This window comes from Dromiciops gliroides, chromosome 3, assembly GCF_019393635.1.
Source record: "Dromiciops gliroides isolate mDroGli1 chromosome 3, mDroGli1.pri, whole genome shotgun sequence".
NCBI lineage: Eukaryota > Metazoa > Chordata > Mammalia > Microbiotheria > Microbiotheriidae > Dromiciops > Dromiciops gliroides.
In genome coordinates, this window is record NC_057863.1 from 79,063,805 (window position 1) to 79,091,729 (window position 27,925).

Sequence of the window (27,925 nt, forward strand, 5' to 3'; positions counted from 1 at the left end):
GCACAGGCCTTGGATTCAGGAGGACCTGAATTCAAATCTGACCTCAGACACTTGACACTACCTGTGTGACCCTGGGCAAGTCACTTAACCCCCATTGCTCTACCAAAAAACAAACAAACAAACCAAAAAAAACCTTTGGCTTTCAGCTACAGCTGCAGGTGAAGGTCAGGGTAAGAGCAGGTGGAATTCACCTGAAAGTCTTTGAGCCATTTCCTCATAGGCTGTTTAGCAGTACAAGCTCTAATTCATCCTGAACACATATGCTACAAAGAAGGACATAATGATAATTAGAGCATTTAGGTATTTAAATAAAATTTGTAGGAAGCCAGGAAGAAAGCAAGAAGACTCATCATGGATGTTATTCTCTTTGTCCTGACCGATTTCCCAACACATTGTACCTGGCAGATGAGGCAAGCAAGACAATATCATTGGGTTGTTTAGACAATCTTACAGCTTACCAACCAGTTTTTGGTTTTCAGCAATAGCAGTACCCCCTAGCTTCCTTCATTTGCTCCCTCCTTGTGTTATTCTTTGAAGCACAGGATCAAGGTAAGGAATACCTTAGTCATAAATAGGTAGAACAACGAGATCTTCTGAACAGGATTATTGTTATGCCTAAGGGAGGAGAAGGTGCATGTGTTGAAAAAAAATAAAGGTTCCATCTTGAGCTGGAGTCAGCCCAGGTCTTCTTGGCCATTTCCAAGAGTGTGGTTTTGGACTGGACTTCTGAAAACAATAACAGTACTCTAGATAGGCTTCTTTCATGAATTCTAGTAAATTCAAAGATGCAAAAGTTTTGTTCATGGCCTGAAATTTTTATTTAACTCTTGATTCCACTGGATCAGTTTATAATAGCTTGTTATAAGTTTATTGAATAAGTTCATATTTACTCAGTGACTTCTCAGTACTCCACGAACCAGAGTCACCTCCATCCCTGAGAGTAGCCTGCAGACAATTGCTTAGAGCTATATTAGGTCTCATTACAAAACATCAGTAACTGTCTCGGCTATATCAACATGGTGCAGATTTCTAGGTATCAATTACCAAAATTATCATTTAAATTCATCATATTTCAGATTAAGATTACATCCTTAGTATCCCCAGTCCTCATAAACTTTATAGCTTTTAAACTAAGCTCTCTAATTAGACTTCCAGCTTTCCAGTGTCTCCTGCGCTATTTCCCAAAGCCAAATCAAATGAGATAAGCTATGTAACATATTTTGAAAATCTTAAAGCACTACATAAATGCTAGCTATATTATTAAATTATTGGTTGATAAGCAGGAATATGCATGTTTAAATAGACAATCATTAACCAAGGGAAGAACACAATTTCTCTGTTTCTACTACACAAGTGCTTTATTTCATAAAATCAATCATAGCATTCAGATTAAAGAAGATTCAGTCTCCTAATATGAAATATGCATCACATTCTAGGTATCATTACTAATTTTAATAGAGCTTATTGAAAACATTTTTAAAATTATGGTTGTAACACCAAAAAAGCACCAACATAAAACAATCTTATGAAATAAAACCCAGAAATAATCAAAGCTATATAGTCATATGGGAAAATGCTCAAAATTACTATTGCTTAGATCAATGCAAATTAAAACAACTCAGGTACCCCTCACAATTATAGGAAATGACAAATGCTAGAGGGAATGTGTAGCAATAGATACACTATTGAATTGTTGATGGAGTTGTGAACTGGTTCAACCATTAGGGGCTATAAAATTGTGCATTCCCTTTCACCCAGCAACACCAATACTAGATCTCTATCCCAAAGAGATCAAAGAAAAAGGAAAAGGACCCACATATACAAAAATATTTATAGCAGCTATTTTTTTGTGTGGTGACAAAAAATTAGAAATTGAGGGACTGACCATAAATGAAGGAATGGCTGGGCAAGTTGTGGTATATTAATGTGATGGAGTGCTATTGTGCTATAAGGAATGATGAAGGGGATGGTTTCAGAAAAACCTGGGAAAACGTATATGAACTGATGCAAAGTGAGGTAAGTAGAACCAGATCATTGTACACAATAACAACAATATTGTAATGATGACAAACTATGAAAGACTTTGCTACTCTGATCAATACAACCATCCAAGACAATTCCAAAGAACTCATGATACAAAATGCTATCTACCTCCAGAGAGAGAACTGACGAATTTTGAGTAAAAAATGAAGTATAATTTTCTCACTTTATTTTTCTTGCTTTTTTTCTAGCATGGCTGATATGGAAATATGTTTTGCATGATTTTACATACATAATTGACAATGGGGCTGGAGGGAGAGAATTTGCAATTCGATTTTTTTTAATGTTAAAAATAAAAAAAATTTTAAAGCAAAAAAATAAATAAATAAAACAGAGGCAAAACAAATCCCATATAAAATAAAATAGTTGACACCAATCTAAGAATATTAGGTCATTTGAATGCATCTCCAAATCACCCATATGGGGAAAAAAATCTATGCATGTATCTTCCAGTGCTGCCTTTCTGTGCTGATTTCATTCAGAGACCAATATAGAGTAGTTATCACTTTTGGGGGGGGGGGTGAGGCAATTGGGGTTAAGTGACTTACCCAGGGTCACACAGCTAGTAAGTGTCAAGTGTCTGAGGTCAAATTTGAACTCAGGTCTTCCTGACTCCAAGGCCGGTGCTCTATCCACTGAGCCACTTAGCTGGCACGAGTAGTTATCACTTTTAATCTCACAGCTACAAAGGCATGATGGCATCATTCTCCAGCAGTTACTATTCTGAATGCAGACAAATACTGCATGGATAAACATTATGCCCAATTAATTTATCAAACCTAATAGAAATCTAAAATTTAAATTTCTCAAATTTCAAGCTTGCTCAATGGGTTCTGACTACTTCTCTAAATCCATAAGCTTCTGTGAAATTAACCTTAAAAATCATTACAAATTTCAAATCTAACTCCAATTCCTTGAGTTGGAATTATCTACTCAGGGGTATTCTCCTGTCCTGGAGTTTCTAAAAGACAGATTTTCTGTGGCAAATTCCCTTTTCACCAGTACATTCCTTTCCAATGTATCCTAGATTTTCTCCATTGTCCTTGTGTATCTCTAATGTATCCTAGATTGTCTTCCTTGTTATGGCTTAGGAATTCTATATGAATTACTTAAGGGTACAATGTGAGCCTTTACAAGTGGATTGGTTTTCTCATGTAAACAAGATATTTACATATAACAGGTATTTCTCCTAGTGGAGTTTATACCTCTACAGGCATTTCAATTCTGATCTTTCTGGGTATCTTGTCATTTTCTTATCCCAGTGAGACAGATAAATGGCACAGTGGATAGAGTACACTGCCTGGAGTCAGGAAAACTTGGTTCAAATCCAGCCTCAGCCACTTAGTCACAACCTCTGTCTGCTTCAGTTTCCTTATCTCTAAAATAGGAAGAAAAATAGGACCTACCTTCAAGTGGTATTGTGAGGATAAAATGAGATATTTGTAAAGTGCTATATTAGCTATTATCAATATAATTAATTATTTAATATTATTTAATAATTAAATAATATTTATTATTAATTATTATTGATATTATTAATAATTATATATACATATATAATCTAAACGTCCTTAAATGTCTGTTAACATTTCTGTTGCTTTTCGGTTGGCCATTGCTGGAGACTGAGAACTGGAAAAAAAAGGCAAAAATGTAGACCTTGTATTAATCCCTGTTTAAGGAAAGATCTTACCTCTTTCTTCCTGTTGTTTGGAGCCACTGGTCTAAATTATTCCATCAGTCACAGCTTGGTATCTCCATTTTACCCTTATTAAGTTTTTACGGCTCTTTCCCGTAGCATCAAAAGCATCTCTATACATTTCGTGTTGCATTTAATTGAGCTTCAAGTTTGCGCTGAGTTTAATTAATTAAAATAGACAGAACACCCTGAAGGGTAGGTAAGGAATGGAGCTGGCCTGGTGAATGCTGAAATTGTTCAGAGGGTTATTTTAGCTCTATAGGCTTTTTCATGGAATCTTGGTTGACAGTAAAATGATCCAGGAAAAGTTAAATAAAGTCTAAATAAATATCTAAGTATGCTTTTCCAGCCCACCTCCAATTAACCTCAAAGTTGAGAGATCAAGTTAGAAAGGTCCAAGGTTATTAGGCAGTCAATAAACATTTATTAGCTTCGTGCCAGGCACTGTGCTAAGCAATGGAGATATTCATTCGGAAAAAGAAAAACAGCCTCTGCCCTCAAGGGGCTTACAATCTAATGGTGGAAGAGAACACACACACACACACACACACACACACACACACACACGCCCGCGCAAGATGAAAAAGAGAGGGAGGGTGGAACCCAGAACTGGGGCATGATAGCAAAGTCCAAAGGATGCAGCCCAGTGGGAAATGTAGCTATGACTGGCCTGGTCACCCTACTTAAATGGAGGTTGGGGTGTGGGGAAACTCTTGTGTTTTTCCCTATAATCAGAGGGGCCCCAGGGTCAAAGGAAACTGATGAGGACATCTAGTTCAAACTCCTCAATTCACAGATAAAGAATTTAAGCATCCTTGACTCTCCCTAACACCCCATATTGAATCAATCATTGCCAAACCTCATCAGTTCTACTCCCTGTCGCATCTGTCCCCTCCCTCAAAATTATTTTGTATGTACTATCCCCTCTTGTTTTCTATATCCTGTTTTTCCTGTCCTTTTTGGGGGGGTGGGGCTATGGGGGTTAAGTGACTTGCCCAGGGTCACACAGCTAATAAGTGTCAAGTGTCTGAGGTCGCACTTGAACTCAGGTGCTCCTGAATCCAGGGCCGGTGCTTTATCCACTGCGCCACCTAGCTGCCCCCTCCTATCTGTCTTTGAAGCCACAGTGCCTTGCACTTCGTAGGGGGGCAATATTCATCCCTTCTTGCCCTCTCCCTAGCACTGTCAATGAATACTCTCTCCTCGCTAGGTTTTCATGACTTTTTTCACCTAGTTCTCTAGAACTTCTTCGAAGTTCTTTTAACTTTCATACCATTTCTCCTCCAGTCCCCCCCTTCTCTGCACTCACACAACCACTACTGCTGCACAAGCCCTCATCACCTCACAGCCGAGCTACCATAGCGATAGTCTTCAAATTGGTCTCCCGGCCTCAAGCCTCTCCCCACACCAATCCATCATCCACTCACCTGCCGAAGTGATTGTCCCAAAGTACAGGTCCGACCCGTGTCTCTCCTCTCCACGATACATTCCAATTACCCCTAAAACCCACTGTAAAATCCTCAGGGATTATCAGCCTTCTGGCAGGCTGGCTTCTTCCAACTTTTGCAGTCTTCCTCCTTTATTCCCCTCCACCATGATCCAGAGACCCTGGCTTACTACTTTCTGTTCCTCCCACGGGACGCTCTATTTCTACCGCATTTGCCGTGGATGGCCACTATTCCTGGAATGCTCAAGCATCCAAGGCGCTTTCCCTTGCGCAGGAGGCTCATCCCACAGGCTGACTCCCCTTCCCTGCAGCGCCTCGCGCTCCACTTACGCCACCGGTATCTTGTATAGGATTTCATGTTTACACGTTGTCCTCCCCCCCCCCCATTAGAATACGGGCTCCCAGAGAAGCCGGGTGCTCACTAAACACCCGGCACGTGTTTGTTATACCAGTAGACCACTTTGGATCCCCCGGCTCAGTACCCAAGCGCCACGCTCCACCGCTGGGGGTGTGGGGTGAGGGGTGGGGTTGCGGAGGCAGCCTCGGGTTACAGACCCAGAACTGGGGCTCTGGGCTTGTTGGTCGCTAGGGGGAGCCCCGGCTCGCACCCCGCCCCGTCACCCCCTTGATAAAAGCGGATCCCGTACCGAACCCTCTGCCCATCGAATTCGGCGCGCCCGGCCATGGCTTCCCGGCTGTTCTGTAGGTCCCTCCGAACCTGGAGCCGGCTGACCTCCCAGCCTTTGCTCCCCACCGCCCCGAGTACTAGGCGAGTGTCCGGCCAGGGCCCGGAGTGGGGCGGGGAGGAGGGAGGGTGGGAGTGCGGAGAATGGGATTTTTTTTAAGTTTCTGGGATCCCTTTGAGAGTGGGTAGCGCCGCCTGGGTAATGGGCACTGCCCAGGACTGAGGCCCCCATCCCTGCGGGGGCGTGGGTGACCCCAGAGCGTGGGGAGCCGACCCAGAGCCAGACTTCTTGGCGGAGTTCTCCTCCCCCGGCCCGGTCCCGCCATCTCGGCCGCGTCGGCACCAGCTGTTGCTCCAGCTGCGGCTCCAGCTGCGGGCCGCGCGCTCCGCGCCCCCGCCGGGAAGCGGCTCGGACCCTGCAGCCGAGAGCCCTCCTGGGCTCCTCCCGGGGCTGCAGCCGGAGCAAGTGGGCGGGCTGGGCCAGAGGCCGTGCAGGAGGGACCGGGGTCGTGACCGTGAACTTTGGCCTCCTTTCCCCGAGTTGGAGGGACCACGGTCGAGACCCTAAACTTCGGTCTCGTTCCTCCCCCCCAACCCCCCGCGGGGTCATGACGTGAACTTTGGCCTCCTTTCCTCGCTGCAGAGGCCGTGGTCGTGACCGTGAACTTTGGCCTCCTTTCCCGGAAGCCCCAGCCCCGAGCCTTTGCCGGTGCCGCCACAGCCGCTAAATTTAGCCTTTTGGCAGCCTGGCTCTCACGGGACAGCATCACGACCGCGGGTCAAAGGCAGTCCTGGCGGGCGAGGCTCCGGGCCCGGGACGGGAGGGGAGTTGGGGGAGGGGGCCGGCTTTGTCCTAGGGGATCGGATTGGGAAAAGCCCCAGTTAGACCGTGAGCGCCTCGAGGGCAGGGCCCTCTCTTCCACGCCGCCTGGGCCTGGCACGTCGTGGACCCTGCATTAATGTTTGATTGCAGAGCATGACTTGTCTCTTGGGGTTTGACCTGCCTGAGTAGGGACTCGCCCCCCAGACCCAGGACCTCCAAGAGCTCCTTTAGGGGGATTCACCAAGGGAAGTGTGTGGATTTTATCAGTCCATTTTAACCTCTGAGCAGTTCTCAGACTTTTTGGACTTTACTTCCTTATAATTATAAAGGACCCACCCACCCCCTAAGAACTTGTGTTGGTGATGGTGACAGTGATCAACATCTTCTTTTTTAGAAAGGGAAACACCTTCCTATATGCCCTCCAAAGTCCCCAGACCCCACTTTGACAACCACTGGTGTGCATAACATTCTTTTTACACCACGATCCTTCTTTCCAAAGCGAAGGATCCAATGGAAAGGCTCTATTGTGAAAAGGAAATCAGTTAGTATTGATCACTTTGATTTGTGTTTTGTTTCATTAAACTCCCTTTAGGAAAAACTAGCCTGGAAAGCTTAGCCAGACCAACATAGACATTAAGTCAAGGCCCTAGATTCTTAAACCATGGGTCTCTATTCCATATGGAGTCGCATAACTGAATGTGGGGGTCACGAAAAATTTGGCCACAATAAAAGGTTATGTACCTATATACCCCGGGGTATATAGTAAAAACTTCTTCAGTGAAAAGGGGTTGTGAGTGGAAAAAGTTTAAGAAACTCTGGTCTAGGTGACTTATAGATTTAGTGAATAGATTGATGATTTAGTAGTAGATGATTTAGAGTAAGGCATATTTTTGTAGGAATAAAATAATCATAGGATTATAAGACTTTATAAAGGCTTAGTTCCTCCTTACAAGGAGCTAGAAAAAGGAAGGGGGGGGGTGTTGCCTAAGGGCTAAGTTCTGACTGTGGGAGAAAAGGTTAAGTTCTTTCCAGTCTTAGTGGACAAAGCTCCCTTTTTTCTTGAGCTAGAGTCTTGAGTAAGAATCTTCTAAGGTTGGCAGCTAGAAGATTGGGGGGGGGGGGGGAGGAGTGACTGGTAGCTCCAAACTTCAAATACCTCTTTCCTGGTTACAAAAGACATCACCTGTAGGGAAAGGACTTTTGGATTAATTTTACTTTGATAGCTGGATGTTATTGTTGGTTAAGAGAACCTGGGAGGAGAAATAAGATAACCTGTCTTGTCCAATTGAATTATATTCAAAACATGGGTTTGTAATCTATTTTTTTTTTTAATTCCTCGCTTTTGTTAGAAAACTTATCAGGGCAGCTAGATGGCGCAGTGGATAAAGCACCGGCCCTGGATTCAGGAGGACCTGAGTTCAAATCCTACCTCAGACACTTGACACTTACTAGTTGTCTGACCTTGGGCAAGTCACTTAAACCTCACTGTTCAGCCAAAAAAACAAAACAACAACAAAAACTGTCTCTGACTCCAGAGGAGTGAGATGGCCTGGCTTGATATGCAAATGCTAACTTTTGCAACTTAAATCATAAGTGCCTGGTCCTCAGTTTCTTTTTATTTCAGATAATTAATTTTAATTTTTGGCAGTCTTAAAACTGAAATTTAGAACTCAACCAGAATTGGAGGATGGTGTATGCAAGTTGTGTTATTCACAGTTTTTTCTCATGGATGATTTGTTCTTTCTAAAGTGCCTTGTAAACCTCAGAGTGTCATTTTATTCTCATCCTTTTTATAAGATTCCATTAGAAATAGTTAACAATATTAAATAGTAATAGTTTTTATGATGAGGTGAATTCTGTTCACTTGATAAGTGTTTGAAAATTGTGGTTTTGGAATTCACTCATCGTTCAAATAGGATTGTTCTCTCTGGGCAAGTAACTTAACCTCTGTTGGCCTTAGTTTCTTCATCTATAAAGTGGGGATACCATTGGCACTTACCTTCTAGTATTGTTGTGAGGATCAAATGAAATAGGATATGTAAAGTGATTTGCAAACTTCCCGTCACAATATAAATGCTAATTATTATCATTTTATTGTTATTATTATTGTCATTATAAGCCTAGGCAGATATCCAACGCATTATCTTTCTGGTCCTGAAGTGACTCTCCTGAAAAATTGTTCAATGAAGTCATGGATGATAATAGCCTGATGGGGAGAATGGGACAGATTATTTAAAGCAAATTTGCTAATGGGTTTTTGAATTTTTTTTTTTTTTAGGTCCTCACACTCAGGAGGAGAAAGTCGGCTGGAAAGTGCTTCTGCCAAAACCCTGACAGAAGTCGGCATTAGAAGAATCTTCTCTTCCGACCATGACCTCTTTAGGGAAAGCGTCCGGAAGTTCTTTCAAGAGGAGGTGGTTCCACATCACACAGAGTAAATAAGATAATTTTTGTTTCTATTTTGACTGTTATGAATTTAGATGTAGACTTGCTATGGCAATATCTTACAGAGGTAAGGCCTTTTCCTTGTCTGCTTAGTGTATTTCAGAACACCAACTGGCTGTTGGTCAAAGACCCCCGTTGTTAATGACCAACTGAACCTGAAGTACTTAGTTTAATTCTGAATTTTTTTGTGAGTTCAGTGGTAATGGAGGTTTTTTCCCACCAGATGAAAATCGCAATTGTTTGGTCTCTTTCTCCATCATTTCTGAATCTGCGTATCTTCAAATCCTTATGACAAGAGTTGTCTGGCTATTTATTTTATAGCTTTCAAAACCAGATGGCAGCTAGGAAGTGAAGGGGATGGAGCACTGGGCATGGAGTCAGGAAGACCCAAGGACACATCTGGCCTCAGATACTTACTAGCTATGTGACTGATCCTATGCAAATCATTTAACCTCTGCCTGCCTCAGTTTCCTCAATTATAAAATTGGGAAAATAATAGTACCTACCTCCCAAGATTCTTGTGAAGATTAAATGAAATTATATTTTTAAAATGCGTTGGCAAACCCAGCATGATATAAATGCTAGCTATTATTATTACTCCATTATCTACTTAAATGGAATTATAGAATGGATCGGGACCAAGGTCATTCTCTAGAAATGGAAATTTACCTTGTCAACCTCAGAAAAAAATAAATATAGCTTGCATTTCTCTGGGACTTTAAAAAGTTTTTTCAGTGCAACCCTGTGAGGGTGGATAGTACAAAAATATCTCCATTTTACAAAAGAATGAGAAACCCGAGTTAAGAGACTTGTCCAAGGCCACATAGCTACTAAGAGTCAGACTCTGGACTCTATCCCAAGTTGTCTAACCTCCTTCCAAGTCCACTGTTCTTTCTGCTCTAGCTTGCTGCTTTTCCTCACCCTAATATTCAGTTTCTCACCAGGATTCAGAGGCATCATAGTGGATGAAGGGAGAGAGTTTTGAAGCTAGGAAGAACAGAGTTCAAATCCATTCTCTGACATGCTGGATAGGTGGTCACACAATTCTTTTTTTTTTTTTTTTATGAGATATTTTATTTTTTCCGTTACAGTAAAGATAGTTCTCAACTTTTGTTTATACATGTTTTATAATTTCAGATTTTTCTCCCTCCCTCCCCTCCCTCCCCCCTCCCCTAGACAGCAGGTAATCTGATATAGGCTATATCTATATATCTCTATACATATACATATATATATATATATATACACACACACATATATATACACATAATAACATTAATCCTATTTCTGCATTAATCCTGTTACAAGAGAAAGAATCGAGCAGTGATGCAAAACCTCAAAATAGAAAAAAAAAACAAACAGCACCCAAAACAAAAGAAATAATATGGTTCAATCAGCATCTATACTCCACAGTTCTTTCTTTCTTTTTTTTTCTTGGATTTGGAGATTCTCTTCTATCATGAGTTCCCTGGAACTCTTCTGTACCATTGCATTGGTGAGAAGAATATAGTCCATCACAGTAGGTCAGCACTCAATGTTGATGATACTGTGTACAATGTTCTTCTGGTTCTGCTCATCTCACTCATCATCAGCTCACGTAAGACCCTCCAGGTTTCTCTGAACTCTTCCTGCTCATCATTTCTTACAGCACAATAGTATTCCATTGTATTCATATACCACAACTTGTCCAGCCATTCCCCAATTGATGGGCATCCCCTCAACTTCCAATTCCTTGCTACCACGTAAAGAGCAGCTATAATATTTTTGTACATGTGGGTCCGGTCACACAATTCTTAAAGACTATGTGTTACAGAGCTGGTACTGACTTGTATTAATAGAGCGTTTCTTCACTATGAATCATACATACTACATAGCAGTGATAGCAGGTAACTTCCTTATTTGTTCCTTGACTCATATACTTTATGGTAATATTCCTAGTGAATCATCAGAGGGGAGGAACATTAATAGCTGGCATAAGTTCTAGGCAATCACCCAGTTCTAAAGCCTTCTCTTTGTAAATTCCTCACAGCACATCCACTTTTACATTTTACATTGAGGCCTTCAAACTAGTGACCTCTTTCCTAATTACCTTCAAGTGCCATTAAAAAAAAAATTAATGACCATCTTATTTATTTATTTATTTTTTAGTGAGGCAGTTGGGGTTAAGTGACTTGCCCAGGGTCACACAGCTAGTAAGTGTTAAGTGTCTGAAGCCGGATTTGAACTCAGGTACTCCAGGGCCAGTGCTCTCTGCCCCCCTGACCATCTTAATTTAAAATTTGAGTTCCAAAATCTGTACCTCCTTCCCTCCCTCCCCTCCTTGCCCTCCCCTTCCCCTAAGGCAGTAAGCATTCAGATATAGATTATACATATGCAATTACGTAAAACATTACCATATTAGTCATTTTGTATAAGAAAACTCAAAAGAAATAAATGAAAGAAATAAAGGAGAATAGTATGTGTCAGTCTATGTTCAGTTCATATCAGTGCTTTCTCTGGAGGTGGATAATATACTTCATCATTAGTCATTTGACATTGTCTTGGATCTTTGTGCTGCTGAGAATAGTTGTCATTCACAGTTCTTCATCAAACAATATCGCTGTCACTGTACACATCATTCTCCTGGTTCTGCTCACTTCACTATATATCAGTTCATTTAAATCTTTCCAAGCCTTTCTGAAAGTCATCCTGTTTGCTATTCCTTATAGCACAATAATAGTCCATTACAATCACATACCACAGCTTGTTTAGCCATTCCCTAATTGATGGGCATTCCTTTGTTTTCTAATTCTTAGCTACCACAAAAAGAGCTGCTATAAATATTTTTGTAAAAATAGGTATTTTTCTCTTTTTTGGGATGTCTTTGAGATATAAACCTAGCAGTGGTAATGCTGGCTCAAAGGGTATGCATAGTTTGATAGCTCTTTGAGCATAGTTCCAAATTGCTCTCCAGAAGGGTTAGGTATGTTCACAACTCCACCAATAGTGGATTAGCATCCCAGTTTCCCCACATCTCCTCCAACATCCAACATTTTCCTTTTTTGTTATATTTGCCACTCTGATAGGTATGAGATAGTACCTCAGAATTGTTTTAATTTGTATTTCTCTGATCGATAGTGTAACAATTAGAATTATGCCACCTGCTGGAGATTTACTGTAGAAGCATTCTGCCCATGAAGGGAAGGTCTTTGAGGGCAAGACCAGGAGTCTTTTCTTTGGCGTCAGGAAGTGACTTTGGCTAGTGGGAGGAAGAAGGAAGAGCCTGGCACTTGGTCTCGCTCTCTTTCCTGAGGACTCCGGTGGAGAAGGGAGCTAGAAATGCGCTCTCCCTTTAATAGATAGGAATCTAGGCCTTTCTCTCTCTCTTTACCAAATTCTTATTCTCCTTAATAAATGCTTAAAAGTCTAACTCTTGCTAAAGCTTATAATTTATTGGCGACCATTCATTAGATTTTAGACAGTCTAGCTAGAATTTTAGCCTTAACAATAGTGACTTAGAGCATTTTTTCATAGGACTAGAAATAGCTTTGATTTCTTTGTCTGAAAACTTTCTATTCATATCCTTTGACCATTTATCACTTGGGGAATGAATGACTTGTATTTTTGTAAATTTGATTCAGTTCTCTCTATATGTAAGAAATGAGGCCTTTATTAGTGATGCTTGTTACAAAAATTATTTCCCAGTTTTCTGCTTTCCTTATAATTTTGGTTACATTGGTTTTGTTTGTACAAAAGCTTTTTAATTTTATAGATTTAAAAATAATTATTTTACATTTTGTGATGCTGTCTATATCTTTTTTGGTCCTAAATTCTTCCCCTGTCCATAAATCTGACAGATAAACTATTCCATACTCTCTTGATTTCCTTATGGTATCACCTTTTCTGTATAAATCATTTACCCACTTTGACCTTATTTTTTGACCTAGTTTCTTCCAAACTATTTTCCAGTTTTCCCAGAAGTTTTTGTCAAATAATGCTTTTGTTCCAAAAGGTTGTATCTTTGGTTTATCATATACTAGATTACTATAGTCATTTACTATAGTGTAATTTGTACCTATCCTATTCCACTGATCCACTATTCGACTTCTTAGCTACAAGATTGTTTTGATAATTACCACTTTATAATATAGTTTGATAACTGGTACTGCTAGACCACCTTCTTTTGCTTTTTTTTTTTCATTGATTCCCTTGATATTCTTGGGCTTTTGTTCTTCCAGATGAATTTTATTATTATTTTTATCTCCAAAAAATATTTTTGATAGTTTGGTATGGCACTGAGTGAGTGTCATTTTTATTATATTGACGTGGCCTACGTATGAGCAATTAATATTTTTCCAATTGTTTAGATCTGATTTTAGAAAAATATTTTATAGTTGTGTTCATATAGTTCCTGAGTGTGTCTTGTGCCATTTTTTAAAAGACCCATTTTAAAATAACTTAAATATGAGATCTTTAAATGTGAAATACTTCAATGACCCATTTTTCTTATTTCTCTTTTTATTGGAGGGGGGCAACCTCATAGTTAACTCATCCCCTTCTCCCAATGAAAAAAAGAAAAATACCATCTTTGTAACAGATCTACAGGTTTGCACTGTTCAAAGATGCATATCTCATTCTGCACCTTGATTTTTGTGAGGAGGCGGGCAACTTATTTCATCGGAATTGTGGTTTAAAAAAATGCATTGATGATCCAAGACAATTCCAAAGATTCATGATGGAAAATTATATCTACATTCAGAGAAAGAACTAATGGAATCTGAATGCAGATCAAAGCATACTATCTTCACTTTTGGATTTTTTTCCCTCATGTTTTTTACTTTTGTTCTATTTTTTACAACATGCCTAATATAGAACTATGTTTTACATGATTGCACATATATAACATATATGAGATTGCTTGCCATCTTGGGGAGGGGATAAAGGCCAAAGGGAAGGAGGAAGGGAGGGAGAAAAATTTGGAACTGAAAATCTTTCCAAAAATGAATGTTAAAAATTGTCTTTGCATGTAATTAAAATATAAAATATTATTAAATAAAAAAGAAAATGCATTAATAAGAAGTATTTCAAAGCTGTTTGTCCCTACAAAGTTGTTACTTTTGTATAAACTGCCCTCCAGGTTTTCTTCTCTGCACCAGTTTATAAAGTCTTCCCAGTTCACTCTGAAATTGTCCATTTCATCATTTCTTTTTTCTTTTGTTTTTAGTAGTATTTTATTTCACAAATACATGTAAAGATTGTTTTCAACATCCATTTTTGTAAGATTTTCAGTGCCAAATTTTTCTCCCTCCATCCCTTTCCTCCCCCCTCCCCAAGACAGCAAACAATCAGATATAGGTTATACATGTACAATCATATTATACATATTTTCATATTAATCATGTTGTTAAAAAAATCAGAACAAAATAGAAAAACCACAAGAAAGAAAAAATAACAAGTGAAAATAGTATACTTTGATCTGGCATCCAGACTCCCTAGTTGTGTTTTTCTTGATGTGGAGAGCATTTCTATAATAAGTCTATTGGAATTAACTTGGATCATTGTATTGCTGAGAAGAGCTAAGTCCTTTCACAGCTGATTCATCACACAAGTGTTGCTGTTACTGTGATAATGTTCTCCTGGTTCTGCTCACTTCATGCAGCATCAGTTCATGTAAGTCTTTGCAGGTTTTTCTGAAATCTGCCCTGCTCATCAATTTCTCATAGCACAGTAGTATTCCATTACGTTCATTTGTCACAACTTGGTCAGCCATTCCCTAATTGATGGGCATCCCCTCAATTTCCATTCTTTGCTACCACAAAAAGAGCTTCTATAAAGATTTTTGTACATGTGGGTTATTTTCCCTTTTTTATGATCTCTTTGGGAAAAAGACCTAATAGTGGTATTGCTGGGTCAAAGGGTATGAACAGTTTGATATCCCTTGGGCATAGTTCTAAATTGCTCTTCAAAATGGTTAGATCAGTTCACAACTTCACCAACAATGTATTAGTGTTCTCATTTTCCCATATCTTCTCCATTTATCATTTTCTTTTTTTGTCATATTAGCCAATCTAATAGGTATGAGGTAGTACCTCAGAGTTGTTTTAGTTTGTATTTCTCTATTCAATAGTGATATAGAGCATTTTTTCATAAGATAGTAGATAGCTTTAATTTCTTGATCTGCAAACCGCCTGTTCATATTCTTTGCCTTTCTCAATGACATGTATGCTTATAAATTTGATTCCATTCTCTACATATTTTAGAAGTGGGGCCTTTTTCAGAAATACTGGATGTAAAAATTGTTTCCCAGCATTCTGCTTTCCTTCTAATCTTGGTTGCATTGGTTTTGTTTGTGTAAAACCTTTTTGAGTTAATGAAATAAAATTGATCCATTTTTGCATTTCATATTGTTCTCTATCTCTTGTTTGGTCATAAATTCTTCCCCTCTCTATAGATCTGAAAGGTAAACTATTCCTCTCCTAATTTGACTATGGTATCACCCTTTATAATTAAATAATGAACTCATTTGGACCTTATTTTGGTATATGTTGTAAGGTATTGGTCTGTGCCTAGTTTCTGCCCTACTATTTTCCAGTTTTCCCAGCAATTTTTGTCAAATAGAGAGTTCTTATCCCAGAAGCTGGAGTCTTTGGGTTTATCAAACAGTAGATTACTATAGTCATTTACTATTGTGTCTTGTGTGCACTGATCCACCACTCTATTTCTTAGCCAGTAGCAAATAGTTTTGATGACTGCTGCTTTATAATATAGTTTTAGATCTAGTATGACTAGGCCACCTTCCTTTGTTTTTTTTTTTCATTAATTCCCTTGATATTCTTGAACTTTTGTTCTTCCAGATGAATTTTGTTATTATTTTTTCTAGCTCTGTAAAATAAATTTTGATAATTTGATTGGTATGGCATTGAATAAGTAAATTAATTTAGATAGAATTGTAATTTTTATTATATTAGCTCAATCATGAACAATTTATATTTTTCCAATTGTTTAGATCTAATTTTATTTTTGTGAAAAGTGTTTTGTAATTGTGTTCATATAGTTCCTGGGTTTGTCATGGCAAGTAGATCCCAAATATTTTATATTGTCTACAGCATTTCATCATTTCTTATGATATAATGATAGTCCATTATATTCTCTATCATGTTGTTCACCTGTTTTCCAAGTGATGGACACCTCTTGATTTTCTATTACATGACAACAATCAGTAGAACTTCCTTTGACCTAAGAAAAAGGAATAGAGTTAGTGCACACCCCAGTAGCAATTGTCTTAGTTAATTTGTAATAAGTAAATATCTGAATTTCTCGGGGTTCCATTTCGTGGAAGCCACATTGTGGGCTCAGTTGTCTTCCTTTTCTCCAGCTGGAAGAACAGTAGAACAGGATTCCCTGCTGTTTCCTCCCCTATTACACAGGCTTTTTCTCAGGCCTGTCCTGCTTTTGGACCATATATTGTGATGCTTAACCTTCAGGCAAAAAGCCAGCACCTTATTTAACTCAAGAGATAACAGCAGCATCAAGCATTGCCTGTTGTTCCTACTGGGTGCTAGCCAGGCCTAACATATCTACAGGAGAAGAGGAAAGAGAAGAGAGAAGGAAAAAAAGAAAGAATAGGAGAAGATACCACCAATGATTATATAAGGTGTCACAGATTAACATGCTCCTTTAGAAGATAAGTAAAATAGAAGGGCTAACCATCTGGAAAATAAGAAATTCTCTAATTCTTAACTCTTTTCAATTTGTAGGTGGGAGAAAGCAGGAGAGGTAAGTAGGGAAGTTTGGGAAGCAGCTGGAAAACAAGGCCTACTAGGTGTCAATATTGCCGAGAAATATGGCGGTATTGGTGGAGACCTTCTTTCTGCAGCTATTGTCTGGGAGGAACAGTAAGTGTTTAGCTGCATTTTTATTTACTAAGTATGTTGATTGATATTTTTGTGATGAATAATAAATCACAGTGTGCCAGATCTGGAAAAGACCTTAGGAATTATTTACTGTAATCCCTTTATTTTACTGATAAGGAACTGACCCAGAATGCTATGTGACTTGTCCATGGTCACATGGTAATGAAGTTATACTTTCAGTATAGCTTCCTGGCTCCAAATCCAGTGCATTTTTTCCACTAGGTAGGACACATTGTCTCCTCAACTACTTTCAGACATTAATGCCATATTTCCTTATGAAGCCTGAGCACTTGGATTAAATCACTGGGGCCATGGGACTGGAGAGAGAGAGGGGAAGGATGGCTGCCTTTGAAATTGCTCAATCTGTAGATGTTGAAAATAGTTATTGAAATATTTTAGTCAAATATTCTTTTTTTGTGGATAGTCAAATATTCATGAAAGACCATTTATGAGGCTGACATTTGATCCTTTAAAGAAAAAAAAAAACTATTCTTTTAAAAGTATGACCAAAGTAAAAAGGGAAAAAATGGTCCAATCATAGAGTGAGAGAGGGAGGGATGGCCCAGGGGGTATCCATACAATATCGAGAAAATAGGGAAATAACATTAGGTTGTTCTAAATGTCTTATGTTCTTCATGGTTGGGGGGAAGTATCCATCTGAGTGAGATAACAAATACATCAAAAAATTAAAGAAATCAATATCAGATAGAATCAAACAGCACCAATAATACCTGTTTTTTGTCGGGTTTAATTTTTTTTTTACCCCATTGCTCTTCTCATCCACTCCCACCCCTACCCCCTTAACTTTCTAAGAGCATACTCAAATTGTACAGGCCCCGGATTTAGTCTTCATTCAGACATCGTTATGCCCTATATTGCAAACTATGGATCAGAAGAACAGATTAAACGATTTATCCCTGACATGACTGCTGGCAAGTGTATTGGAGCCATAGCTATGACCGAGCCTGGGGCAGGAAGGTAAGCTGACAGATTTTGTTTGGATGTTCTTAGCAGTCCTGCCAGAAGATGGCCTTTGTTTGCCAAGAATTTTGGATCTATTGCAGGTTTCTTTGTGAAAAACAACTGTACTTAAGTATTCAATTTATGACTTGGGAAAATGTGTTTCCCTTCCGTAGCTATGAAGCTCTCATTTGTTGTTGTCGAGTCATTTCAGTCGTGTTCAATTCTTTGTGACCCCATTTGGGGTTTTCTTGGCAAAGATACTGGAATAGTTTGTCATTTCCTTCTCCAGCTCATTTGACGGATGAGGAAACTGAGGCAAGCAAGGTTAAGTCTCTTGCCCAGGATCACACAGCTAATAAGTGTCTGAGGACAGCTTTGAACCCCAGAAGATGAGTCTTCTTATCTCCAGGCCCAACACTTTATCCACTGTGCCAGCTGGTTGCCCTTGGCTATGATTACAAACTATAAATTTACTCCAAAATTGATAATGCTGTTCAGTCAACACGCATTTACCATCATAGATTTAGAGCTGCAAGAAACCTTAGAGGCCACCGAACCTAACCCCTCATGTATAAAATAAGGAAATGGAGGCCTACCGAGTTTAACCAACTTGCCCAGCTTCACACTAGTAAATATCTGGGTCAGGATTTGAAACCAGGTCTTCCTAAATCCAAGTCAGTGTTCTATCTATAGTACTATATATGGGTACTTCCCTCCAACCTTGAAGAGAAACATTCAGGAAAAACTGAGTTCAGATATGGCCTCAGACACTACTGTGTGACCCTGGGCAAGTCACTTACCCTCTGTTTGCCTTAATCCACTGGAGAAGGAAATGGCAAACCACTCCAATATCTTTGCCAAAAAAAGCCCACGGACAGCACGCTGGCTTACCAGGCAGACACAACTGAGTGACTAAACAATAGCAACAACAAATGTGCCACATACTATGCTAAGTGCTTTATAAATATTATCTCCTTTGATCCTCACAACAACCCCGTGAAGGAAGGGCTATTTTTTCCCCTCATTCATATAGTTTAATATCATGTAGTTTGGAAGAGAGGACAGCCCCAGCAGCTGAGAACATCAGGGAAGATGTGGCTTAAACTGTATCTTAAAGGAAAGAGGAGATGGACTCGGTATTGAGGGACAGCCAGGGCAGAGACCAAGAGATAGATGGTGCTATGGAAGAATATGTAGAAATTTAGTGTGCTTGTATCTTAGCAGGAGTACAGGGAAACAAAGGTATGGGATAATGCCCAGTGCCTGGCCCATTACAAGTGCTTCGTGAATGTTTACTGATTGAGTCATTGAAGGGGTAGTTTGGGGCCGCGTTATGAAGAGATTAAAATGCTAAACAGAGGGGTTGATCTTATACCAGGGGGACTGGGGAACCACTAAGAGGAAAATTTTCATGTTGACGTTGTCTCTGCTGGTTTAGGATCTCTATTGTTTTCCTGAGACCATTTCCCCCTGTTAAGGTCTGGCAAATCCCGCTTTGAAACCCCTCTCTTCCCTCCCCCTTTTTTTTTTTTTTGCAGGGCAATGAGGGTTAAGTGACTTGCCTAAGGTCATACAGCTAGTAAGTGTTAAGTGTCTGAGATTGGATTTGAATTCAGGTCCTCCTGAATCCAGGACCCATGCTTTATCTACTGTGCCACACAGCTACCCCTCCTCTCCCCCTTTTATTATGCTTCCTCTCCTGCTTTGGAGCATTGAGAATCTAGACCTTAGCCCCTGGATAACAGAAGACTAGAGTCAGGCCTCGCAACCTACAGTGTGGTGAGATTCTGAACTCGCCTTCACCAGGAAGCATCATATCACACATGCTTCCTGGCCTTGGTTCTGCTTGGTCCAGTAACATGGTAGAGATAGACATTTGTTCCCTAGATACTGAGTTTTGTTTTTGTTTTTACAATTCATTCATTCAACACATTGATTTGTTTAACACATTCAGACTCTCATCTATTTATTGTATTGCCTTAAACTTCTCAATCTGGCCAGGCATGGTCGAGCATACTTGGGGTCTCTGCTCCTGGGAATACTGTACTAAACTGTGCTATTATCATCCTAGTTTAACAGTTGAGGAGACTGAGGCAAACATGTTAAGTGACTTGCCCAGGGTCACACAGCTGGAAAGTGTCAGGTCAGATTTGAAGTCAGGTCTTAGTTAAATGCTTTCACACCATGACATCAATTATTTATGTACCTACTATGTGACAAGAACTGCATTTGTGCTAGGGGTACAGAGACAAAAAAGGAAGTTTTTTCCACTTTACTAATATGCCTTATACACATTCCCCCCTCCCACCAATTTCATGGACAGTTACCTATGATGTGCAAATTACTATGTATATGTGTATATATATATATATATTATATATATAAATCTTTTGAGTACAGCAGAAGATACAATGCTTATAATTTTTGTAACATAAAGTTGACAGTATTTTCCTTTATGCCCTGGGAAAGCATTTTAAAGAAATATTTAAATCTGCCTTAGTTATCAATTGTCCCTCATGTTTTATAGTCAGTTATTTCTGTATTGTTTTTATTGTTAGATTTTTACCAGGTGGTGACACCAGTTTCTTTTAATTTTTTTCCCTCTTTCTGATCAATTACAGTGACTTACAGGGAGTAAGAACAAATGCAAAGAAAGATGGAAATGACTGGATTCTCAATGGTAGCAAGGTATGTAAAACCTAGCACTTCTAGCCATACCAATTTCAGTCCAATTTCCAAATTTTTATCTTCTTTTTAGCTCCCATATGTGTTGTGTTTCCCCATTAGAATATAAATTCCTTAATGACAGGGACTCAAAAGATTTTATATAAAGTTTACATTTAAAAATATTTTTATATTGTATATATCAAGTATTATTTTACAGATAAGGAAAGATGAAGACAGATAAAGGTAAAGTGACTTAGGGTCACACAGCTAGTAAGTGTCTGAGACTGAATTTGAACTCATGTCTTCCTGACTCCAGGGCCCAGGGTCTATCCACTATACCTCCTAGCTTCTGTCAGTTTTGTGCCTTGTGAATAAAGTACAGTATATCTTTCTAGAGCCATATTCCAATCATCAGTCCCATTCCACCAAAATGCAAGTGATAGCTCTGAGGTCAAATTTACCTGCTGGTTTTAAGGTTGTTTGTTCTTGCTTATTATGCCTAAATTATGTATAAATATTTAATACCATATGCTTTATTACTTGATCCTTTCTTAGATTTCATCTCCTAAACTCCCCTATGTATCATCTAAATTCCTTCACAACATGGCCCCAACCTACTCCTTCAGTTACTCAATCAATAAACATTTATTAAGCACTTATTATATGCCAGGCACTGTGCTAACCTTTTGACATTATCCTATACTATTATTCCCCTATTCTCATGATGAGATCCACCTGAACTGGCCTTCAGTTCATCCCTTATACACACGATGCTGTACTTCCTGTCTCTTTGTTTTTGCACTGGCTATGTCTCAATCCTGGAAATATGTGTATCTTTTAGAACCTACCTTTACCTGGTATGAATAGGTATCTCAAATACAGGAGATTTTGTATAATTTAAACTAGGACGAAATGCCTCGGCCAGTGGGCTTTTGCTCACCCCAGGCCAAATGAAAGTAATATGCCCCCTTTAACCTCATAGAACTTTGTAAAACAGTACAGTAGAGATCTTTTATGTGGCATTAAAGGGAAGGTAGCTTTTTGGGGCCCTTCTCAAGAAGTTGGGCTCAACTTCTTTGAAAAGGAAATCCAATAATAAATTATGAAGGAGAAATAGTCAAGAACATGTGTGAAGAAATATTCCTGTCCTTTACATAGCAGACACTTAATAGATATTTGTTTAATTGAATATAATTAAATTGAAATAGCAAGTTGGAAAGACCATGGGGTCTGTAGTCAGGGGATCCAAGTTCTAGTAGTAGTTTTGTTTATTTATAGTAGTATTTGTTAGTCTTGACGCTCTGAAGTTCCCCCATCAGTAGAATAGGGGTTTGAATTTGGAGTCAGCTCTTGGGTTTGACTCTTAGCCATTATGCCTATTCCTTGTGTGACCTAAGGGGAAATGCTTAACTTCTCTTGCCTTGTTTTCTTCATCTGAATGTGTTGGATTAGAATCCCTCTAATGTATGTATAGTCTAGCTTGAAATCTATGATTCTTTGATCCTTAACTATCGCCTAAGGTTATTGTAAGGATTAAATGAGGTAATGAGCATGAAATTACTTTGTAAACTATAAAATCCTATAGAAGTATAAGTTGTTGTTATTATGGCTTGATGGTGACAAGTTCAGTTCTTTGTCTTTATCTCTTCCTTTTATATACTAAAGATTTTAGGTTTTCCATACTAATTTCACATTATTTCCGCTCACTCACTGGCCTAACTGATGTTCCTTCATGCATTATAGTCCACCTCCTGTAATAAACTCCTTAGTCATCAGTGCCTCTTAGAATTCCTGGCTTCCTCTTTTTTTTTTTTTTTTGGTGAGGCAATTGGTGTTAAGTGACTTGCCCAGGGTCACAGCTAGTAAATGTCAAGTGTCTGAGGCCATATTTGAACTCGGGTCCTCCTGACTCCAGAGCCAGTGCTGTATCCACTGTGTCACATTGCTGCCCCTGGCTTCCTCTTAAATCTCAACTCAGGAACCACTTTCTATAAGAGACTTTTCCTGGTTCCACAGCTGGGAGTGCTTCCTCTCCTTTCTGGTATCCAAATTATTTTATATTAATTGTATTTATTTATATGGGAGAACAGGCCTGTGATCTTCAGCCTTTTCTTTTCTTTTTCTTTTTTTTTTTTTTGTCCTCATATTCTCAGCACTAGGGACTTAGAGGATTAGCAATAAGAATGTGTTGAATTACACAGAATCGAAATTGTAAATATTGTTACGTAAATGCCACAGTCCTTTGATGTGGCTTTGCCTCAGCCTCCTTCCTTGGTATTTCATTCTAGGGTGGTTTCTAACTGCCCAATGGGTAATTATTTGGGGTTTGAAAACAGAGAGTTCTGCCTGTCATTTTTTTTTTTTAGTCTTACTTAGCAAAACAAAAATTGAGAGACACTGCTCTTGGCAGCACTTGGATCTTTTCCTTTCCATTGCTTTCTGAGAAATGAAGTCTGCCATAATTTAGCTGACTCTACAGAAGTAGAGAGCAGGCATCAAATAATGCCTTTGTCTCATTTTGAATGAAATAGCTTTCTTCCTTTTCAGCACACAGACTTGGAATACTATAGGACAGGAAAAAGGACTAGACCTGTGAGATCATTGGCATAGGGAACTCCTACCAATGCAGACTGACCCCTTTGCCACAATTTAGAGAGTTGCCTAGACCACTAAGAAGTTACTTTGGCTTTTCCAGGATCACTCAGCTAGTATGTATCAGAGGTGAGACTTGAATTCAGGTCTTTTTGGCTATGAGGCAAGCACTCCTAACATGACACTATCTTGTCTCTCTGAAGTATTATAAAGTATTTTGATGTTTATGTATTTTCATATAGGTCTTCATTACTAATGGGTGGATGAGTGATGTAGTGATCGTCGTTGCTGTTACAAACCGGGAAGCTCGTTCACCCGCCCATGGTATTAGCCTTTTCCTAGTGGAAAATGGAACAAAAGGATTTATCAAGGGAGGAAGCTTCATTAACAATGGTGATTTGAAAGCTCAGCGTAAGCCATAGTGACAAACAATAGTTTGGTTACACAACAATGTTTGATTCAATATTGAAAAATTCTACGGTGGCTAGTTAGGCAATAATGCGCACTTAGAGTCAGAATACCTGAGTTTCAAATCCAGCCTTAGACACTCTTACTATCTTTGGGCCTAGAAAAGTCACAATGGCATATTTTCCTTAGTTCCTTATCTGTAAAATGCGGGATAATAATAGTACCTACTTCCCAGGGTTGTTGTGAAGTTCACGTGAGAAATTTAGTAAAGGCACTTAGCACAATTACCTACCACATAGTAGGTGCTATATAAATGCTTGTTACTGTTGTTATTATGTTAATTATTATTATTATAACCTGCAACACATATCATGTTCACATAGTTTCTACCTCTATCATTCCTATCCAAATGATTTTTTCCCACACATCATGTTTTCAGTAACCAGGTAAAAATCTTAGTATATTTCAAGATTTCTTAAACTTCTTTTCACTTGTAACTGTATGGAAAGATACTATTTCCTTGCTCTTAAAAAGACTATGGCCATATAATATAATTTTTTTTTCTTTGCTTATGTCCTTTTTAAAAAGGATACAGCAGAGTTGTTTTTTGAAGATGTACGTTTGCCAGCAAGTGCCCTACTCGGAGAAGAGAACAAAGGCTTCTATTACCTCATGGCTGAGCTTCCACAGGTAAGGTCACTTTGTATTCATGTCTGTATCCTGTATAGAGGTATGCATTCCTACCTCTGTATAATACGAATGTGAAGTAGAACAGGAGTAATTGGAACCTTTTTGGATGGTAGAGGTGTGTTTCCATTTGTTCTTATTGGTTTTGACACTTGGAAATTCACTTTATAGGTTAAAAGAATGTTTTAGGAATATTGGGCAATTAGCATTGAAATGTCAAATGTATGAGGAGATGGAGTCAAGATGCAGCTGTGAGAGTCAGCATTTTTGCCTAGTTCTCTGAACATCCCTACTCCCTAACAATCTAGAAAAATCATCTTGGGAAAGCTAAGAAAAAGTAAACATGGGCTTCAAGAGAAGGATAAAAAGGTAAATATAAATGAAAATTCATAGCAGTAAAAAAGGCTAAACTGTTTACATTATTTTTTGTTGTTGTTGTTTTTTTGTGTAGGGCAATGGGGGTTAAGTGACTTTCCCAGAGTCACACAGCTAGTAAGTCATAAGTGTCTGAGGCTGTATTTGAACTCAGGTTCTCCTGAATCCAGGGCCAGTGCTTTATCCACTGTACCACCTAGCTGTCCCTGTTTACATTATTATAAGGAGAGATGAGATATGTCACCCCCCTCAGAACTTTATTATGACCAAGGGTCTTAGTGGGAGTCTAATTAGTCAGAGATTCTATTATATTTGGATGATCTTTTAAAAAAAGAATGGAGGTGTAGGAAAGAGGAATATCCTTGGAGAGGGGAGAAAGGAAAGGAAAAATGAAGAAAATTCTGTCACATAAATGGGATCTACAAGGAAGAGTCGTATACAATGGGGAAGGGACAGTGAGAGGGAACAGGCAACACTTGAAACTCACTCTCATCTGAACTGATTCAAGGAAGGAAGAATACACAAAACACACAGTTGGGTACAGAAATTCATTTTATCCTAGAAGGAAGTAGGAAGGAAAAGGAGAGATTTCTGAGGAGGTAGAGCCAAGATGGCAGAGTAGAGAACCACTTAGCTGAGCTCTCCCAGTATTCTCCTTCAAACTTTAAAATGAAATGTGGAACCAGCCAAGATCACATAAGATTTAGCAGCTACCTCATTAAAGGAGTGGAGGGCTTGAAATATATTCTGGAAAGCAAAAGAGTTGGAATTACAACCAAGAATAACCCACCCACAAAACTGAATGTACTCCTTCTGGGAAAAAAATGGATATTAATGAAATAGAGGACTTTTTTTTTTTTTTTTTTTTGCAGGGCAAAGAGGGTTAAGTGATTTGCCCAGGGTCACACAGCTAGTAAGTGTCAAGTGTCTGAGGTCAGATTTGAACTCAGGTCCTCCTGAATCCAGGGCCGGTGCTTTATCTACTGTGCTACCTAGCTGCCCTAATAGAGGACTTTTAAGCATTCCTGATGAAAAGACCAGAGCAGAAGAGAAAATTTTATCTTCAAATACAAAACTCAAGGGAAGCATATAAACATGAAAGAGAAATCATAAGGGACTCAACTGTAACCCTTCCTCCTAATGCAAGATGATACATGTGTCTCTTCTAAGAACTTTATTATTATTAGGTTTCCTTAGAAGGACATGGGAGCACGGCGTGTTGCACGTGGCTAAAGCACTGAACTTGGAGTCTGGGAAGACACCTCTTCATGATCCAAATCTGGCCTCAGACCCTGGGCAAGTCACTTAGCCCTGATTGCTTCAGTTCCTTGTCTGTAAAATGAGCCAGAGAAGGAAATGGCAAACCACTTCAGCATCTTTGCCAAGAAAACCCCAAACGTGGTCACAAAGAATTGGACATGACTGAAAAACTACTAAACAACAAAAGAAGGATTTTACATTGAAAGAGGGTGCAGGAGTGAGTTTACGATGTTGGAATAATATAAATAAATGTATAGGTAAGAAAAAAGAATGCCTTGGAAGAAGGGAGAAGGAAGAGGAAGAATGGGAAAAATGACATAAAAAGGTGTGCAAAGAAGAGATTTTATAATAAAGGGGAAAACGAAGGGAGGGCAACACTTAAACCTTACTTACATTTGTATTCATATTCAATTGTTAGTAGAAATTTATCTTACCCAACAGGGAAGGAAAATGAGAAAGGGATAAGGTTGGGGGGTGGGGAGGGCAATGAAAAAAGGAAAGGCAGATAAAAGATGGCAGTGGTCAGAAGCAAAGCAGATTTTAAAGGAAGGATGGGACAAAAAGAGAAGGATAAACAGAAAAACAGGATGGAGGGAAATGCATAGTGAGTAATTATAACTGTGAATGTGAATTCGACAATATGTTGTTTACAAGAAACACATTTGAAACAGAGGGACACACCGAGTTTAAAAAATGGAGTGAAGCAGAATATATTATGCTTCAGCTAAAGTTTTTAAAAAAAGGGTTAGCAATCATGATTTCAGACAAAGAAAAAGCAAAAATAAATCTAATTAAAAGAGATAAACTCCATTTTACTAAGAGGTGTTATTAGATAATGAATTGATATCAACACTGTACATAAATACACCTAACAAAATAGCACCTAAATTCTTTAAATTTAAAAAAATAAGTAAAATGAGTTATAGGAAGAAATAGACAGTAAAACTATACTAATTGAGGGAACCTCCATTTAATTTTCAAGCCAGATCAATCTAACCATAAAATAAATAAAAAGTTAAGAAGATGAATAGAATTTCAGAAAAGTTATGTATGATTGTATATGTATATATGATAGACCTCTGGAGAATATTGAATGGAAATGCCAATAAAACTAACAACCTTAATGAAATGGATGAATATTTTCAAAAAATATAAATTGCCCAGATTAACAGAACAGGAAATAGAATATTTAAATAACTCTTCCTTAGAAAAAGAAATTGAACAAGTCATAAATTAGCTCCCTAAGAAAAAAAAATTCAGGATCAGATGAATTTACAAGTGAATACTACCAAACATTTAAGGAACAATTGAATAGTACATAAACTGTTTGAAAAAAATAAAGGAATCTTACCAAGTTCCTTCTATGACACAAATAATCAAGGAGAGCAAAACCAGATGAAAACTATATACCAATTTCCCTTATGAATACTAAACCTGGATTTCTAGTCAGTATGACTATAGAGAGAAATAATGGAGACAATCTAATCTGGCGACCCTGGCCTCAGCAGTTTCAGAATTATCTGGAGCAGATTTAGTGGCATGACGATAATAAAGTTACTGCTCATCTAGCTCATAGAAAATTTGGCAGTGATGACATAGTAGGATGAACAAAGGGCAGAATTTGGAGTCAGTACTTATGTTGGATCCCAGCTCTGCTGTACTTAATAATAAACCAGGAGAGAGTCTTCATAATGGAGATCAGTCAGCTCAGTAACACATACTACATAATGCAAAAATGACACACGGCCTGTAGGCAGCTGTTATATAATGGAAAGATCACCGGAGTACCTGGAATCAGAAGACACGTGTTCAAATCCTAATTCTACTCACTACTCAGCATATGACCTTGGGCACATCATTCTTTGAGCCTGTTTCCTCATCTGTAAAGAGCAGTTGGGCATTAGATGACTTGAGAAGGTTCTTCCAGCTCTAATCGGTGATTCTA

At 38.8% G+C, this 27,925-nt stretch overlaps 1 protein-coding gene across 1 annotated transcript in view; it reads left to right on the plus strand.

Annotated features, from left to right (window-relative positions):
• Positions 1–5,777: 5,777 nt before the first annotated feature.
• Positions 5,778–27,925, plus strand: part of ACADL (acyl-CoA dehydrogenase long chain) — a 50,952-nt gene continuing 28,804 nt past the window's right edge. Inside the window, 7 exon segments of the mRNA XM_043998807.1 lie at positions 5,778–5,952; positions 8,970–9,125; positions 16,873–17,010; positions 17,842–18,006; positions 20,613–20,679; positions 23,493–23,684; positions 24,247–24,348. Of these exon segments, the coding sequence (XP_043854742.1) occupies positions 5,867–5,952; positions 8,970–9,125; positions 16,873–17,010; positions 17,842–18,006; positions 20,613–20,679; positions 23,493–23,684; positions 24,247–24,348 (906 nt within the window). The 5' untranslated portion in view covers positions 5,778–5,866.